Source organism: Capricornis sumatraensis, chromosome 13 (assembly GCF_032405125.1).
Source record: "Capricornis sumatraensis isolate serow.1 chromosome 13, serow.2, whole genome shotgun sequence".
Lineage (NCBI taxonomy): Eukaryota > Metazoa > Chordata > Mammalia > Artiodactyla > Bovidae > Capricornis > Capricornis sumatraensis.
In genome coordinates, this window is record NC_091081.1 from 31083007 (window position 1) to 31102194 (window position 19188).

At 44.5% G+C, this 19188-nt stretch overlaps 1 protein-coding gene across 1 annotated transcript in view; it reads left to right on the plus strand.

Moving 5' to 3' along the window:
- RTN4IP1 (reticulon 4 interacting protein 1) overlaps window positions 1–19188 on the plus strand; it is a 52349-nt gene that overhangs the window by 32089 nt on the left and 1072 nt on the right. Inside the window, exons 6-8 of the mRNA XM_068985337.1 lie at window positions 6382–6518; window positions 9548–9731; window positions 12838–12930. Of these exons, the coding sequence (XP_068841438.1) occupies window positions 6382–6518; window positions 9548–9731; window positions 12838–12930 (414 nt within the window). The remainder of the gene's footprint in view (window positions 1–6381; window positions 6519–9547; window positions 9732–12837; window positions 12931–19188) is intronic.

Genomic DNA, 19188 nt, shown 5'->3' on the forward strand with positions numbered 1-19188 from the left:
TCATGAGGGTGGAGCACTCGCGAATGGTATTAAAGCCTCATGAACGAGGCCAGCAGAGCTCCTGAGCCCTTCCCCATGCGAGGACACAGAAGCCACAGGCCGCGAAACAGGAAGAGGGCTCGGAACACACCTAGGCGCTGACACCCTGATCTTGGACTTCAGCCTCCAGAACTGTGAGGCGTACATGTTTGTTGTTTATAAGGTACCCAGTCTATGTTGTTATAGTAGCTCAAACAGACTTAAGGCAGATACCCAGTGCCTAATCCATAGATTGTCAGTAAATGTGAATTAATATGGAAGAAAGGAAAAGAGGGAGGGAGGATGGGAGAAAAAGAGAAATACCACGTCCTGCTGGTTAAAGTGTAATTAGTATAACTAGTTTGGAAAATAATTTGGCTATATCTACTAATTATGAATTTAAATTGCCCTGTGACGGCCTAACAAAATATGAATGTACTTTGCAGTCATCCCTCAGTATGCCAAACTCGCATTTGTTCCAGGACATGCTTGGATGCCAGAATCCATGGGTGCTCAAGTCCCTTTCATAAAATGGCGTGAAGTATGCAAACTCTTTGCAACCCCGTGGACTGTAGCCTGCTAGGCTCGTCTGTCCGTGGGATTTTTCAGGCAAGAATACTGGAGTGCGTTGCACGCCCTCCTCCGGGGATCTTCCTGACCCAGGGATTGAACCTGAGCCTCCTCTGTCTGCGGCATTTGTAGGCGCGTTCTTTACCACTAGCGCCGCCTGGGAAGCCCAGATAAAATGGCATAAAAGTCCTACACACATCCTGTTGTATAATTTAAATCTTCTTTAGATTACTTACATTACCTAAAACAATGTAAATGCTATGTAAATCGTGTGCTGTTGATTCAGGTTTTGCTTTTTGACAGTTTTTTTCCTGAATTTTTTCAATCCCTGGTTGATTGAATTCAGTGATGTGGAGTTCTTGGATACAGAGAGTCAACTGTACATGCATGTTCACCAAAAGATATGTCCCAGAATATCCTCCAGATATGTCCCAGGTATTTATCCCCTAACTGGCCATCAACAGTAAAATGGGAAAGTGAGTGAAAGTTGCTCAGTCATGTCTGACTCTTTGTGACCCCATGGAGAGTCCATGGAATTTTCCAGGCCAGAATGCTGGAGTGGGTAGCCTTTCCTTTCTCCAAGGAATCTTCCCAACCCAGGGATCTAACCCAGGTCCCTCACATTGCAGGCAGATTCTTTACCAGCTTAGCCACAAGGGAAGCCCAAAATGGGAACTGAAAAGTGAAGTCACTCAGTCGTGTCCGACTCTTTGTGACCCCATGGACCATAGCCTACCAGGTTCCTCCATCCACAGGATTTTCCAGGCAAGAGTACTGGAGTGGGTTGCCATTTCCTTCTCCAGGCAAACTGGGAAAGTGAACTGCAGTATATTCTTATGTTTGGATTATTACACAGCCGTGAAAACAGACTACTGGGGACTTCCCTGGTGTTCCAGGTGTCTGCCTTCCAATGCAGGGGATGCAGGTTTGATCCCTGGTCAGGGAACTAAGATCCTACATACATCGTGTCCCAAAAACCGTAAACATAAAACAAAAACAATATTGTAACAAATTCAATAAAGACTTTAAAAGTTGTCCTCATCAAAAAAATCTTAAAAAAGCAAACTGCAGTTGTGTACAATGTAGTAGATGAATTGAACAAGTAGAAGGAAGTCAGAAACAAGAGTATAACTTATACGATTCCATTTAATGATACTCAAGAACAAGTAAAACTAAACTAGTGTCTAAGGATGCTCATCTAGATAGAAAAGCTTTTTTTTTAATAGGTGAGGGGAGGCTTATGTAAAAGTCCTGATAGTTGTTACTGCTTCTCAGGGAATGAGGACGGTTTTGATTGGGAGGGGGAGGTGAGATATTCTAGTTCTTAATCTTGAACAATGCTTAAGATAGTGTTTGCTTTGTAATAATTTGTTAAGCCGTACATTTATATTCCACACACTTTTCTCTCTGTGTTATGTTTCACAATAAAAACATTTAAATAAGATTAAACAATTGATTAATAGGAAAATATCAAGGTTAAATCCCATACAAAGTTATTGACAGAAAGAGAAAGAATGAAGAATAATAAAGAAAGAATGAAGAATAATAGAAAGAAGAATAATGTATCTACAGACAAGGAAAACACATGAGAAAACATCAAAATGAACCCCAGAATTTCAAAACAAGCTAAAAAGAACATTAAAAATACAAAGACATGAATAAAAAAAATCAGAATTGGAAAAACTCAGAAATAAAGTAAAGAGAAATAACAAAAGACTAAACTAGAAGGAGGGCTTCCCTGGTGGTTCAGACAGTAAAGAAACTGCCTACAATGCAGGAGACCTGAGTTCGATCCTTGGGTCAGGAAGATCCTCTGGAAAAGGGAATGGCTAACCACTCCAGTATTCTTGCCTGGAGAATTCCATGGACAGAGGAGCCTGGCAGGCTACAGTCCATGGGGTCACGGAGAGTCAGACCCAACTGAGCAACTTTCACTTTTCAAACTAGTAGGAACTCGAGCACAACACGTAGTGCCGTATTCTTGCCTGGAAAATCCCATGGGCAGAGGAGCCTAGCGGGCTAAAGTCCATGGGGTCACAGAAAGTCGGACATGACTTTAGACTAAGCCACAGCAGCACAGCAGTAGAAACAGTGTGTAAAGGAAAAATTGTAAATTGCAAAGAAAGGAAGAGATAAAGACAGAGTCAAGAGAAAAGCGTCATCTATTGAAGATAGGAAAGAAAACTGCTGTATCAATAAGCGTCTCTGATGAGGAAAACCAAAACCAGGGAATAAAACAAATGCTGAAACCCATAATTCAAGAAACTTCCCCACTTCCCTGAAGTTAAATGATTTGAAATTACATATTAAATGACTGGAGTGCTTACTAAAGAACATGGACCCAGAATGAGCAGTATCAAGGAAACTAGCAAAATTACTGGCCTTTAAAGAAAAGGAGAAAAATAAAAAAAACTTTGGGACATCTTTAAAATAAAAGAATGTGACATATGAGTAAAATTAGGTTATCAGAACTTTTTGATAACAGTGCTTAAATGCTGGGACTGGAGTTAGAGTAACATTTAAGACACTTGAGAAAGAATATGCTAAAATTTTATATACAGCGAAACTGGCCTCTGTATACTAAAGGACATATGCGAACTGTTAATAACATGCAAGAACTTGAGGAGTATGTTCTTCTGATCTCTTTCTGAGAAATATACTAGAAAATGAGCTTCTGAAAACTAAAACGGCTAGAGAGACATAACCCTAAGGACTGGTGGTAAATGTTAAATATACAGTCGTCTGTAGAACTAAAACTTCGTGAGAGCTTAGAGAGTACAGTGTGTGACTCTGACAAAGTAAGCAGGACAACTGTTTTTAAAAAGGAATAGTGGGAAAGCATATTTAAAATTATTTGAATGCTTTCATTGATCATATTGGGGATGATTTTAGTACTGTTATTCAGAGACTGGTATATGTGTAACATACAATGGAACAGTTGGGTATTAATGGCATATTTAAATTCTGTAATCCCCTTTGTCTTTGACCATCAAGATTTTAGTGGTGCAAGAAAGAAGATACAGATGTAATACAGGTGAAGTAAAAACTTTAGAGTCTGGAGTTTGAATTGGAAGTATCGAAATGAACTCAAGAGCTATTTTGTGTATGTGTATATGCAAAACTGTCTCTTGAAATATCATTGCTCACAAGCACACAAAAATTCAGGGCCTTGGAGTAATGGCAGATTCCAGATCTATGGCATGAAACATACAAGAATGAGCATAGAATATATAAAATAGCAGAGAAGTTAGTAAAGACTGGTCGAGTCATGTCAAAAAGACTCAGCAGCCAACTTGAAGAAATTCCTAAAGGTTATCAAAGAAGACAATTTGAGCTTCAGAAATAGTCATGATAGTTACAAAAGAATGAAAGCTTCCAAATATTTTAAAATCCATGACTTAAATGCATTCATGATATCTTTAAAAAAGTGGTCACTTGGAAGAGGATAGGAAACCAATGTTATTTTATAAACTAATACAAGGAAACAATTATTGCCCTTTCTATATGAATTGTACACCTGAATAAACAAAGTAGTATATAAGGAGAGGTGTTTCTTTATAAAAGTATTCCAGCTACTAAGTGAAAACAGGAGAGGGAGAATAGCACCGGTTTGCACCCACCAGCAACCACTGAGATTTAATAAAAAGAGGAACAAGCAGACACGCTCAGCCTTCTATAATTTGCAGACGCTGTTCTTAATATTGCTAAAAGGATATAAACAGGAAACAGAGGACAGAGTAGTAAGTAGAACTGTCCCAGGTGTGCAGGCAGAAATTCCAGAGTTTCCAGGGAAAATCTCTTCAGGGTATGTGGCCTAGATTCTTTCGCAGATAAATTTTAAGCGAAGGGGGGATAGAAGAGGAGCCTATAGTTTAAAAAAAAAAAAAAAATAGTACATCATGCTTTTAAAATGCACAAGACCAAACTGTAGTATCTAGGAAATATATATTTGGATGATAAAGCCTTTTTTTTTTTAATGCAAGGAGGTGATTTACTCCAAGTATCAGGGTGATGATGACTTTTGGGAGGGAGAGGGCACGGTGTAGAGCTCTTGGAGTGACTGCCAGCTTGCTGTCCCTGTTGGAGTGCTGTCTGCCTTATAGACGTCTCCTGTACTTGGGTTGTATTATTTCTTCTTCTTATTTCTAACAGTTTACATAAAATTGTTTTTCAATCTAAAGCTGCTTTAAAACCTTCCAGTAGTGTGCAGTGATAGTAGATGGGAAGATGCCCTGGAGGAGGAAATGGCAGCCCACTCCAGTATTCTTGCCTGGAGAATCCCATGGACAGAGGAGCCTGGGGGGCTACAGTCCACGGGTTTGCAAGAGAGTCAGACATGACGAAGCGACTAAACGTCAACAACAGCAGTGATAGTAGATAGTTCTAAGTAAGAGAGGAAAATCTAGAAATCTGGGAAAAAAAATTAGTTGAACTTCTCAAGATGTGACAAATTCTGAGTATTTAATACTGTTTAAGAGAAGCACAAAGTAAATATTGGTGCTTAGAACACAATTTCCTTTTTTCTCGACAGTTTCTTTTTTCTATAGATACTGGATGTTCACCTTGGATTGCATTCTTCACATATTTGAGCTGAGTTTAGGACTCAGTGTTGAAAGCAACATGTCATTATACTCAATTGTCTCTCTGTTTGTGGCCCATAAACATAAAATATCATATTTGATGTCAGCTTAAATGTTTTAATTCCTCCTCAGATTTCCAGGGTGTATTCCTTGGTTGATATTACTTTTTGAAAGTGAGAAATTAGATAAGATTATGAATAGTTTTAAAATCCTTTATTTTTTTGTAGCGAACAGATCTCCAGCCTTTGTGTGTGTATCACTGAGTGGGGTTTCAGTAGTGATCAGAACAGGGATCTTGCTTATTCTAATGAACCTCTACAATTTTTATCAAAGAAGCTTGGGAAATTGATACTGAGGACAGGAATGAGAAAACAGCGAATTCGTTACGACCTATAACTGTCCATTTGAAAATTTCTCAGTGAACACCAAGTAACTGTTCTCAGATTTTTGCTGATAATGGCTCCCTTTTAATTGTATGGAATTGCCATTGTAGGAAAGAATGACAGCAATTTTGGAGCATGAGGCTTTCTGGATACTTAATCCTGAATCCTTCTTTTTATTTGTCTAGTTATTGTAAAACATAAAGTATCTGCATTTTAAATCCCACAAACCATTTATTTAAGGTCTTTTTACTCCAAAGGAGAGGACCTGATCCATGTTTTGGAAGTAAAATGGCCACATTTTCTTCCCCTATTTTTAAGAGCCCTTTCACTTATTACCCAGTACCTGATTGCTTTGATGCAGTTGTCTGATTCAAGGTTATCCTTACTGGAAACGCAAATGAAGTGATGTTGTGTTTTTATGTTCTGGATACATTTGAAATAGTTATTTTCTGAGGACATTGTGTTTTTCCCCGTTACCTTTGTCATCAATGAAAATGCTAAGCTTAAGGTCATCAACTTTTGTCTTTTCTGATGCTGGTGAGATTCTGAGCCCTTCTTTAAATGAATTGGTTATAACTTCACGAAATTAAGGTGACTCACTGTCTCGTCCAGGGAAAATGAGATCTGTTTCTTGGATCTTTCTTTGTGAGCAAAAATTTAATCATTTTTACTAGCCTCTGGCAGATGGCTTCCTGTAGTTCTTGTTAAGACAAAGCACTTAGAATTGTCTAGAGATTAAGCTGATGTATGTATATCATGTGGTGCCAACTATTTTTTTGTTTAATGCAGTTTTTCTGCCCCCCTCCCCTTTTTCTTTCCTTTTTGGGCAGGTAATGAAAGCATGGGATGCTCACGTGACAGCAGTCTGCTCCCAGGATGCCAGTGAACTTGTGAGGAAGCTTGGGGCAGACGATGTGATTGATTACAAATCCGGAAATGTGGAAGAGCAGTTGAAATCTTCAAAGCCGTATGTATCCAAACAGTGTACATATTGGGAAGGTGGGAACAAGGACGATTGATGATGCACGCCTGAGATGGTTTGGTGGCCTTACAGCCATGCTGGCATCTTAGAGAAGAGTCTGGGAAAACACTTCGTGTCACTAGAGGTCGTTTAGGTTGGTTTCTGTTTTTCCTCCAGATGTTAATACAGCACAGTCATGTACTGTGATTTGTACTGAGGAAGATATTTTGCTTACCTTTTGCTATTTTTTAAGTTAACTTGCGTTTACCCCGCCGCATAAGAAGGCCGTGTTGGAAGGTATATTCCCCCCAGTGGCCTTTGTCACCGTGAGTAGAACCTAGAGCAGTACATGACGTATGTGGTTAGTATTTTGCCTTTATACTGGGGGTTTCAGAGAAGCAAAGGCTGTGTAGATACCAGTAATGGATGTTGTCATCGTGCCTGAACACCAGGCTGTTATTTGACTGAACATACCAAGTGGGACCGGACTCTGGAATTCTCTCAGGCCCCCGTCCATCCTGACTGTGGCTCAGGCGGAGACAGGAGGTGTTTCAGAACCTGGTCTTCACTCAGCCCAGGCAAAGCTGCTGCAGGGTCTCAGGAGCTATTTCACTGCTTCCGATGCAAAGATTTTTCCTTTTTTAAATTAGTTTTTTTTTTTAAAGATGATTTATTCATATGGCTCCGCCAGGTCTTAACTGTGGCATGTGGGATCTAGTTCCCTACCAGGGATCGAACCGAGGCCCCCTGCATTGGGAACATGGAGTCTTAGCCCCTGGACCATCAGGAAAGTCCCTTAAATTAGTTTTCAGAAGCTAATTACTGTTGCTCACTTTAAGTAGAAGTATATTTTCATAGCTTTAAAAAGAGAGAAAGACCTAGGCTTCCACATAGTAGTAGTGTCAGCCAGTAACCCTCTCCTGCTGCTTCTGGGAACAGCCGCAGGAGACAGGCCAAGGTGGCCATCCCCCTGCTATCTAGTTCATGCATGTCTGCAGCCTGTCTCCAGAGGAGAGAAGCCCTGGCGGGTGGAGGCAGGCACGCACACAGGCCGGCCTCCCCTCTGCTCCTCACTGTGCCCCTCCGCATCTCTGTCCAGTGGCTCTGCTCCTCGTTTGCTCTTTTCCAGTTAGAGAACCTCACTAGCTCACAAACGCAGTCTGTTATTTTTTGAATGACTGCTTAGTTAAAATTGATCTTTGCAGCTTCTGCTTGGAGGTTGGTCTCTTAATCCACCTAGAATAAATTTGTTCCTCTTTCCAAATAGCCTTTTAGATTTGAATCCTAGGATTTTACAGCAGGAAAGGGCTTTGAAGTCCTTCAGCCCTACTCTGTCATGCTACAGTCAAGAACATAAAGGGCAGAGAATTCAGGAGTATTTTCGTGCTCAGGATGATGCCACTTCATCATCAGTGGGAGAGCCGGGTCTGCAGCCTGGTCTCTGGACTCCTTTTCTCAGGCAGTGCCAATTCTGTAATGGCAGGCTGCCCTCTGTAATGCCATGGCTTCCCTCATAGCTGAGTTGGTAAAGAATCCACCTGCAAGCAATGCAGGAGACCCCGATTCGATTCCTGGGTCAGGAATATCTGCTGGAGAAGGGAGAGGCTCCCCACTCCAGTATTCTCAGGCTTTCCTTGTGGCTCAGCTGGTAAAGAATCCGCCTGCAATGTGGGAGACCTGGGTTGGAGAAGGGAAAGGCTACCACTCCAGTATTCTGACCTGGAGAATCCCATGGACTGTATATTCCACGGGGTTGCAAAGAGTTGGACATGACTGAGTGCCTTTCGGTTTCAGTCTGCCCTTAAGTTTTATCTAAATTAAGTATCATCATATTTGTTTATCTAAAATTTGGGAATGAAATAGGAACTTAAAAGTAGAAACTTATACTCATGAAAAGAATTTTCGGTTAGTCTTTTTTTCCTAATGAGAAGCATAACCTAGTAAGGTCACTCTTCTGCACTTCATATGCTTCAGTTTCTATTTGCTCTTGTTTAGTTTAGTCCCACAAAAGACTCAAGGGCCACAAAGTTGGCCAAAGTCGATTTTAGAAGCTTTGATGTTTGACTTCATGCAGATGGATTCAGAAGGGAGAAAGGGTTTGTGGAAAAGGAATTCCTCTATTAGCTTGCTTGATGTATAAGCATGTATTCTCTAAATAGATCTTTGTTTGTAAAAGTATTTTAAAACTTCTTTGGGTTTTATCCCCTTTAAGTAAAATGTAGTGATTACAGCAATTTTAGATTAGATTTAAGGAGTTGAATATCTGTTAGTTCTGTGGATTGCATTATGACTGGGTATTTTTGGCATGTTAGAGCAGAACTGAAGGTTGAGAGCAGGCTGTTGATTTCTCTGTAGGCATTGTGCTGATGTTGTACATGAAACCAAAAGAAAATTCCAGAAGGTGAAGAGAATGCTTCTACACGCAGATCTGATTGTGAAGGGAATAAAAGGAAATCACTCACGTGGGTCAAAATCTAATACACTCCTGTCTTAAGTATTCACATGCACTAAAGAGTGCTGTGACTTATACTGGATGAACAGCTTTGCAGTTCTCTTGAGTCAAGGTGTCTCAGCCTTGGCAACCTTAGTTTCTCAACTATTGACATTTTGGGGCTGGATACTTATTTTGTGTGTGTTTTAGGATGTTTTATCATCACCCCCGGCCTACAAATGTTAATACCCCCTTACCACCACCTCCCTCAATTGTCACAACTAAAAATCTCTCAAAACATTGCCTAATATGTCTCCTGGGTACCAAAATCACTCTCAGTTGAAAACCACTTGTTTAAGTCATTCTTAAAGTATTAGAAAATAAGATGATTTTGTGATTGAAAAAGGAAATCACATTTGACTTCCCTTGGAGAAAGCCCAGTAAGTAGATGTGCCTTTTCTCGTTTGTCCGAGCAGCCACCCCTCTGCTGTTGTGAGCTGTCGCAGAAACAAACCATGGAGCTACCTGGCGGAGGGAGTGAAGGCGGCTTGGAGCCCTGGGTAAAGGCTGACCAGGATGTTTTGATATGGTTCTTCCTCTCCAGGTTTGACTTTATCCTCGACAATGTTGGTGGAGCTACCGAAACCTGGGCTCTCAATTTCCTCAAGAAGTGGTCGGGAGCCACGTATGTGACTCTGGTGACTCCTTTCCTCCTGAACATGGACCGGTTGGGCATCACGGATGGCATGCTGCAGACAGGCGTCACCGTGGGTTCTAAGACACTGAAGGTATGGGTAGAGTCTTGGTTGGCGAGATCCAGCAGGCACCTCAGGCTTCTGGGATTGAGTTTCCTCTGAGCCTTTTCTCCTCCAAGAGAAAAGAAACTCCGGAGTCCCATACTGACTGGCTACAAATTTTTGCCTCCCCTTTGGTAGCTGTGTAACCCATGAAAACGACTTAGTGTCACTAAGCCTCAGCATCTTCACCTGAAATGCAGCTCATGGTGTCTCCCTTACTGGGTATTGTAGGAATTAAATGAAATCTTCCATGTGAAGAACTTGGCACAATGCCTAGTACCAAATGTGCTTGTTAAATGTTAGCCTTTATGATTAGCTATATTACCTCTCTCGATTCCGTCTGATACAACTTCTGTTTTTTTCTTGTCTGTGCCTGATGGCACTCTCTCTGTTTCTCTGTCTTAATACATAAGTGTCTTGTGTATGCGGGTGGAAGTTTTATTAAGACAGCATAGAGCCAGCTGTTTTCATGGTAGCAACAATGGGATATGCCAGTACCTCAAATGGAATAAGTGATATAAAAAAATAAAGATACATGTTGTTTTTTTTTTTTAATTAGGCAAAATACTTCAGGCTCAGGAGAAAGGCAATAGAAGTTTCCTTGAGGGTAAAAAGATTGTATGTTGAGCTACACTGCCCCATATTTGCAAGGCGACTGGCTCAATAAGTATCTTCAGCTTCTTCCTGATTCTAGACATTAATTTGGAAGCTTTTGGGGTTGAAGTTTAGGACTTTAAGTTTCTCAAATGCTCTGTACTGACCGAGTCCTTAGAGGTGGGGAAGAAGGGCCGTGATGGAGGAGACGCTGCTCAGTCCTTAGGAACTGGGTCTGGGTGACAGGAGTGAACCAGCCGGGCAGTGTGCTCCAGGTTCTTTCCTTTCACTTGGTTCAGACGGCACCCGGGAGCAGTGTCCACAGGGCGCTTTGTTGTGGAGAGAGGAGTCTCAGCTGTCCTTTGTCTCTTCTTTCCCTTTTCATCAAACCCAGGCTTCCCAAGTGCTTTAACATATAAGTTTAAGTTTTCCGTAAGATTTCACTGTGTTCCAGGGAGACCTCTAACAAGTTGAGCTTCAGAGTTGTCCTCTGAGAGTAAAACAGGCCTAGCTCTCTTCATTTTCCCTCTCCCTTTCTGGAAAGATGATAGTGGTAATCTCATGCGAAAACCTTTTAAGTAGTTTCTGATGTCTTCCTGAGAATGTGCACAGTTAAAGCCTCATTGTAGTGCCTGCCTGCATTGGTTTACTCTCTCCTGTAATGGCCTGGAAAAAAAAGAAATCGCAGATCCCTTAGAGCAGAACATAACAATTCTGCTGTTGCAGACCGGAAGTTTCACTGTACAGAGCAACCTGCCGTGAAGAACCGTGGATCCAGCAGCTGTGAGCATCGCTGTTCCTTCCTTGAAACCCTGAACAATTACCAGACGTTTTAATTGTAGTTGATAAGGCCAGGCCTTATGGACAGGTACATGAAGAGGTCTCCTGTGATTATAATTAACTGGACCTGCTGTAAGCTTGGGACAGACAATGCCTCTTGTCTAGCTGCCTGAGCCTTCAGATTTGGTTTTGTTTGTTTTAGTTCCCTAGACCAGTGCTTCCTGACCTCTTTCACGCCATGACACACACAGGAGATGTTGATAGTATTTAAACGGCATACTGAGAGCGCGCTGAGCCAAGAGCGTGCCATCTGGAGACTTCTGTCAGCCTGGGCTCTGCCCTGCTACTCCAAGGCTTTGTCATCCCTACTCTGGGGTGAGCTTGGGTCTGTTTGCATCTGTGCTCCTGGGATAATGATTACCAGTGACCCCTTTAACTCTTAACAGTGTTCCAGGTTGGACGATGAGCTAGGGGGTCACTCAGGCAAACCAGTAAGCCATTCTGGGCACATCCGTTGTGAAGCTCTGCCTCGACAGCAGGTTGGGTTTGTCTGTTTCTCCGCGGTCTTAAAGACTGCTCTGCATTGCCCCAGTCTTTCCTCAACAAGCTTTACTTTCAGCACTAGATAAATACTTGTCGAATCCTTCCTGTGTCAGATACTTCGCATACATTCGCGTTTAGTCCCTCCAACATCCCCATCAGCGAGGTGGTGGTGCCCCCACCCTGCAGGCCAGGATACAGGCTGAAAGAGGTAACTGGACCTACATGACACAACCATGGAGGCCTGAGGCAGAGCAGGAGAGTTCTGTTGCCCCTGCCAGCTTCATGCCGGGATGGTAGCTGATCGTCAGCTCAGTGCAGAAAGCCTGTGCTTGCCCGACGGTGGTGGGCAGGTGTGGGGAGGGAGGTGGCAGGTGGCCACTGGCTGGCCCCATCCTACCTCTGGAACGCTCTCATCTGATGACGTTTAGTTCGGCGGGTCATTGAGGTATCACAGAGAACCTCAGCTCACTTGCTGTTTTGATAATCTCTGTTTTGAAGAATAATCAAAAGTGGGTATGGCAGTAGAGTGGTCTTGAACCTTCTTGGTATAAGATTTTTGCTAATCTTCGTCTGGGGGGGCATTTTGTCCCATCATAGCATTCAGTGACTTGGGACTTGGTGTAATTATAGGGGAAGGTCCAGCCATGACTCATGAGGAACTTTACACTTCATTTTGCTTTTAAAACTGTCTTATTCCTCTGAGCCAGGAAAAAAAAAATTATGATTGGATTTCTTGTCTAAGATCATGTTTCGGTGCCTTATGCCCTTGAAGCATTCCTGAATTAGGTAAAACCTCTTTTCTGGTGCCTCGGGGCTTTATTCACATCTTGGTAGGGAAAGTGTAGAGGTCTCAGCCCCTCCTATCTCCTAGGGGAGAAACCGAGTGAGTGAGACTGCCCTTGAAGAAAGAGCTTTCCTGTGCTTGCTTGCCTGACAGTCACTACTTGGGGAAGAAGCCCGAGTTCACGTGGGTGTATCTCTGTTCACTCACTCAGTTATGAAACACTCATGAGCATCCATTGTCTGTCTGTCACCATGCTGGGTGTACAGCTCATTGTGGCAGCGTGAGATGGGGAAGCAGTTTGTCTGTCTCAGTCATCCAGGAAATACGTTTCCCTAAATTTGCATTTAGTCAGATTTCTTCCTTTCTGAAATTTGACATGTTTTGTTTTCTTTTTAGCATTTCTGGCAAGGAGTCCATTACCGCTGGGCCTTTTTCATGGCCAGCGGTCCATGTCTAGATGACATTGCGGAACTGGTGGAGGCGGGAAAGGTGAGTGTGTTGCCAGGGTGTCCCTGGCCACCTGGGTGACCTTCCTAGCAAGCCCAGTCAGTGGGAGCTCTACAGACGTAGGCTCAGCCAGTGTCCACACTGCCTTATATGCCAAATTCAAATGCTGTGTTTTGGCCTCTGTCTCCATGGGAATCACAGCCACAGACGGCTGCATTTGAGAAAGAGCGTATGCCATCTAGGGCAGCCCCCTTGGTTTAAGATGAGAGGCAGGCCCAGAGAGCTTATATGCTTTTCTCAGAGACACTTGGTTAGATGGCAGTCGAGCTGGGATCTACAGCTAGGCTGCTAACATTCTGATAGTAGTCCTGAAAAAAAAAGGTACCATGAAGACAGTCAATGCACAGAGGTGGGGATGGCCTTGTGAGTTTACAGCTGAATTGCTTCTTGAGCTTCTGAGGGTGAGGCTGCTTTGGAGGCAAGCAGATTTCCAGATGAGCGAGGGGAACAAACAGTGTGACTCTAAACCTCAATAGAACTGGACTGTAAATTGGGTCACCGGGTCTCCTGTTCCCAGGCCAGTGTAATAAAATTGATGGCAAATAAATGGTATGTCTGAGAGGGTCAGTGGACAGGATATGGTTCAGAATTGATGGAGATTTTGGTGGAGACAGCTGGTTGTTATTTCTGTTTTAATCTGTCCTGACTTGATGGTGAAGGACTGCTCTCTAAAGCCTAGTTTTTGAGTGTCAGAAGGCCTCCCAGGGTTGATGGAAGTTGAGAAAGACTCCTCGGTTACTACCTGCTTGTTTAAGTTCTTACATGGTTTTCATGGCCCAGACATGCCATCTCTGGAAGCAAATTCATATTCTGGTGCTGATATTTATGATTTTTATTGAGAAATTAATATGGAATTACAGAATGAGGAAAATTATATACCCTGAGGGTTGCATGAGGTCATAGATAAAATGATTATCATTTTATAGATGAGAAAACTGGCTCAAAAGGATAAAGGGACACATTCAAGTTTGCAGAAGTGGGACCAGAGCTCATACTTCCTGACCCCAGTCCTGCACTTTTCCCTCTCCACCATGTAGCTGCGTGCTTAGTGCTTGAAGCTGATCTGGGACTTGAGCTTAAAATTGCCATGTCCTTGTCATTTTACGGTGGGCAGGGAAAAAGTTGGAGCAAGGCACACCACGTGATCCTCGCTAAGCCACGTGGAAAGAGCCTCTTGAGACGGGTTTTCCTGTGTTGGCACCTGCCCCTCGCTGGCGCATTTCATCTTTCCACTTTGGTTTCGGAAATGAATGTTTTTAGGAAAATACTGGTTGCTTTTTTGTGCATTTAGTTTTTGTTTGTAGAGGAAGCTGTGATAGAAAGTGGCTCATTACTCTTTCCAGAATATTTCGGTCCCAAGTTTGCATGCCTTTTCTCAGATTTCTAAGTGTTAATGTGTACTGGGTGAACAGGGACAGCCTTGTCATGACTGGAATTGAGTGCCTCTCTGTAGGGTTCTCTGCATATCCCCCAGAGGGGCTTATTTTACTTCTAGGAAGAAGGAAGTGAGCTGTCATCAGATAATATGGCCCATAGTGCTACATAGTGCCGAATGGGGATGGAGCCCCATCCTTAGAAGGTCCCGGTCCTCTGGAAGTCACCACACTTGTCCTAACCTCTGCTCCAGACTGACCACATGCTTATCATCACTCTTCTGTGTTCGAAATATTGTGACTCTCTCTGGAAATAACTACTTACGCAACAGAGAAGAGAGGTGACTTGCGTATGTGTCCCCACTAAATCTGGTAGATATCAGGTGGCATGGCCGAAAGAGGACATAGTAGAAATAAATAAAGATGCCCTTTGGGTGTCATGTCCTCCTCCAGGGAGACTGAGGAGGTGGTCCTTTGGCCTTTGATCCTCTTCTCTCACCAGGGCCGTTTGGGCTCATTTCTGACCATGAAGGGCTCTGGGACTGTGGTGATTGATATGTGACCCTGGATCCACAAAAGGTCAGCTGTCCCGTGCATCCTGCTTTGTTGTGGGTGTGCGAGGTTGTTGCCTGTCTACACTGGAAGATTGGAAAGGATAACAGAACCGATCTACTTACATATTATGTGGTTAGTAAAGCTTGTTAAATTGGACGAGGACATTGAAATCCTTCCAGGCTTTGGCTGAGTGCTTGGTGAATCTAATTAGCGGGTGTCCAATAGATGACCTGGGGTTGTTATTTGACAGTGTAGAGCCATGAACCAGGAGAGCCTACTCTTAAAATGCTTTCCGTTTTTGAATGAATAATATATTTGTAAGATTCTAAATCCAAAAGGTAGGAAGAGTTATCTCACAGAGTCTCCTTTGACTCCTGTCCCTCAGTCCTGGAGCTGCTTCTTGTCAGACCACCTCCATTACCAGCTTCTTGGGTATTCCAAAGATGCCCTGTGATTCAGTAGGGTGAAACAAAAACATGATTTTTCTGTACATGTAACATGTAATTAGCACATGGAGTTTAATGGGCTGAAACTGAAATTGTGCCTTATGCCTGAAGTTTATTGGCATTTTCTAAGCACCATAAACATTTCCTGTTCTTAATACTTCTTAGCTAACTGTTGGTGTTGGGGTGCCTACCACAATGCATGAAACATCAAAAGACATGAAAGAAACTTGAACTATTGGTTGCTGCCCCTGAGGAGGGGAACTCGATGGCTGGGGCTCAAGTATGGGATCCTTTGGACCCTTTCATCTTCCTGAGTATGTGTATGCCCACCTGTGTTCTTTGTGTTATTAAGGCCATTTGAGTCCACAGGTCCGTTCAAGAGCCTAGGTGACCAACCAGATGTCTTGGTTGAGTGATGTTGTTCATATCTTGGTTTATTTATTTTAGCCAGCATCAGCATAGTCCCTATGGAACTTATTTGAATTTAATTCAAAACTGTTACTGAGGGCTGGTAGGCATTTTGCTTTGCTCGGTAGGGTGTGGAGAGATGCGTTGGCCATGCTGAGTTGCATCCTGAGCACTGTTCACCAGAACTTTCTGCAGTGAATAGTAATGGTCTCTGTCTGCATTGCCTAGTGTGGTAACCACTAGCCACATGTAGCCACACTTGAAACGTGGCTGGTGCTACTGAAGGAGCAGATTGTTCATTTTCCTTACTTTTGATTAAATGCAGATCGCTGCACGTGGCTCGGGCACAGTTTTGGCCAAGACAGCTGTGGAGCATGCCGTAGGTTCTGAGACAGATGATTTTCCAGACCCCTCTTGGAATGGCTGGGCCCTAATTTTGCAATGAACTGTATTCCAAAACTTTAAACTCCTTTATTTGCAACTGGATTCCCGCTCTCCCCCATAGAAAGGACGTATGGTTAGGGACTGAGTCTCCGGGACCGCTGGGAGAGCACTGTCTTGCCAGATGTGGCAGGTACCTCCTGGACCTCATAGCCTTGATGCTGCTGAAGTTTTTCAGATGCGTCTGAAGTTGTTTCTGTGGGAAGACACAGGCCGAGTTTCTCCTCTTACCTTCTGGCTCTGAGTGCCTTTTATCAAGGGGGCCTTGGCATAGTCCTGGGATGCTTCTAGAATGGGTATGTTTACTCCCTTGGGGAGTAGCCTCCTCCTGCACTCTCCCCCTCCCATCTCACCTCCTAATTGCACCTCCTATCTTCCAGCCTTGAGTTTTCCATCTGGGGCCAGGGAGTTCAGAAATAGCAAGTCTGAGCAAAGCCCACCCTTTCCTTCCTCATATCTCCTTAGGTTAAGCCTCCTTTCCCCCCTTCATCCTGACTCTGGAAGTCCTGGCCCTGTGGAGGAACTCAGAGCTACCCCTTTACATGAGATGGTGGTCAGCTGCGGCCCTGCTGCCCCTACCGTGGGCCCTGGGCCTGTCCCCGGTGATGGTCTGGGATCATGCCAAGGGCTTTAAGACACCCTGGGCCTCTGTCCCCTCCTACTCCCCACACTCTGAGGTCAGTTTCTATGCCTGATAGAGGCTGTAGCTGAGGGTCTGGGGAAGAGGTGACAGACTCAGAGTTCCCTCCCCAAAGTGTCCCCAAGCTGTGCAGTGATGACATCGTGGGTCCGGGATCCTCCCTCTGCTCCTTTGCTAAGAGCTCTGACCTTGAACTTAGCCCGTAACCACATGCACTTCAGTTTCTAATCTGTCCAGCAGGCTGGCTCAGAGATCCCCCGACTCCTCCCACCCTTGTTGGGCTCTACTTTTCAGTGATTCCTGCGAGAAGTGGGGACTGAGGGAGAGCCTCCCCTGGCCGCTGGGCCTGCCTGGGGGCGTGCCCTCCCCACCAGCTCTCAGCAAGAGGGCTTCTGCCTCGGAGGTGGGAGGCTTCCCAACTGCTGCTGACAAGTGTTCCCGGGCTGCTCCAGGGAGCCCGAGGTCCCTCCCGTGGTCCTCTTCTCAGGGAAGGGTGTCAGGGCCTGGCTTTGTGCGCCCTTTGTTTAAGGAAGGGAAGGGCCATCAGGAGAGCTTGGATTTGGGTCCGAGACTGGGATGCTGGAAAGCTGCAGCTGTGGGCTCCCAGGCAGCTTCTATCCTTATGCGCCCGCACTGCCCCCAAGTGCTGTGTGCAGCCCGCCGCTTTATACCAGGGCTCCGTGCGTGGGCCGGGCTGCAGCAGTCATTGCAGCAGCGTCCCCACTGTGCCGTGGGTAACCTTTGTTTCCCCTCTCTGGGTTTTTGCTCTGATCCCTTTGTCCATCACAAACAAGCATTCTGGGTCTGGTGTGAGGCTGCGCGTAGACACTGCCTCTTTATGCTGTTAATCTCTGTTTGATGTCACATATTCAGCCAGCAGTGGCATTTGCCTGCCTGTTCATTGAAAGCCTCTTCTTCATTGTCACTTTCGGGAAGAGCTGAATGCCCGTTATGCCCCAGTCAGCCCCAGTGGATTATCCACCACAATGGGCCTGACCAGCCAGATTAAAGCGTGCCGTCGCCACCAGCTGCGTGGGTCATCAGTTCAGACTCTGCGTCTCTGGCCAGGTTTGGGTGGAGCCTGCCAGGCAGCCCCTCATTCTGGAGCGGCTCCCCATAACGCTGCTGTGGTTGCTCCATGACGAGTTAGTTCCTGTTGCCTCCTTTCTTGATTTCTCTCTCAGGTGCCTGCTTTGTGTGCTGCTCTGTGTCAGCACCTGGCACTTAGAAGGAAGACGCTCAGCCCCTGTGGAGTGGGTGGATGTGCCCCTGATTGACACAAGTCAGGAACCCTCAGCATAAGGCAAAAGGTTGTAGTGATTTCCCGCTCTGATGTGCAGAAAACTCTTCTCCCCTAGAGATTCTGATGGAGTTGGTCTAACAGGAGACCAAGAACTCTGCATTTTAAGCATGCATTCAGGTGATTCCTTTTCAGGTAATCAGCATCCAGAAAGCAATGTCCCAGCAGCTGGGTTCAGAAGGTTCCGGGTGGGACATGCTGGAACAGCTTGGATGCTCTCCACTCTTCTACCAGACAAGCAAGTAGGTTTCCTCCAACAGGCTGGCTCAAATCGGTTCTTTTCATAGCGGCAGCTGTGTTGAGGTCATACTCAAGCTTGCTGGGGAGGGCCACAGTTATAAACCAGTGGTGTCCTCCATAGGTGCAGTGGGGGTGGTGGCCGAGGGACCACGCTAGGGCTATCTCAGTGACCTGGACACAGCCTGGATCCTGAGCTGGCATGGCCAATTAACATGGTTCATTAACATGGCTGGCAGGCCAGCCAAGATGCAGGCTGTGATGAATCCATATAATCCTTGGTTACCTTTTTTTCCCCTTAAGATTTTAGTAGATATGGAAAGCAGCTGATGATGTACAGAAGGTTTAGTGTATAGTCGGGAGAGCAGACACTCTGGTACCAGCTCAAAGCCTGTCTTACCACTCAACAGTTACGTGACATTGGTGATTTAACTCTGCCTTAACGTATCCATCTGTAAAAAGGGAATAACAACAGTACCTGCCTCATAAGGTGGCTGTCGGGATTAAATGAGGTAAAAAAAAATAGAGCACTTAGAGTGCCTGCACATAGTGAGGACAGCCCATGCTGGTGCTCTTATGAGCTTATCGTGGTTCATAAGTACAGAAAAATTGTCAGTGTTTAGGAGAAGGGAACTTTGGGGGTCTGAGATGCTCTCTGGTGGCAGGGCTGTGAAATTCACACAAGAGGAAAGCCCATCTGAATATCAGAAGAGCGTGTACTTCTTCCTCTTGTAAAAGGGTTGCAAGATGTAAGCTCATGCCTTCTGACAACTGATTCCTGCCTGTGGAGCAGTGGGAGATAGTTCACTGAGATGCCAAGTGGATAGTTACTGATTTTTG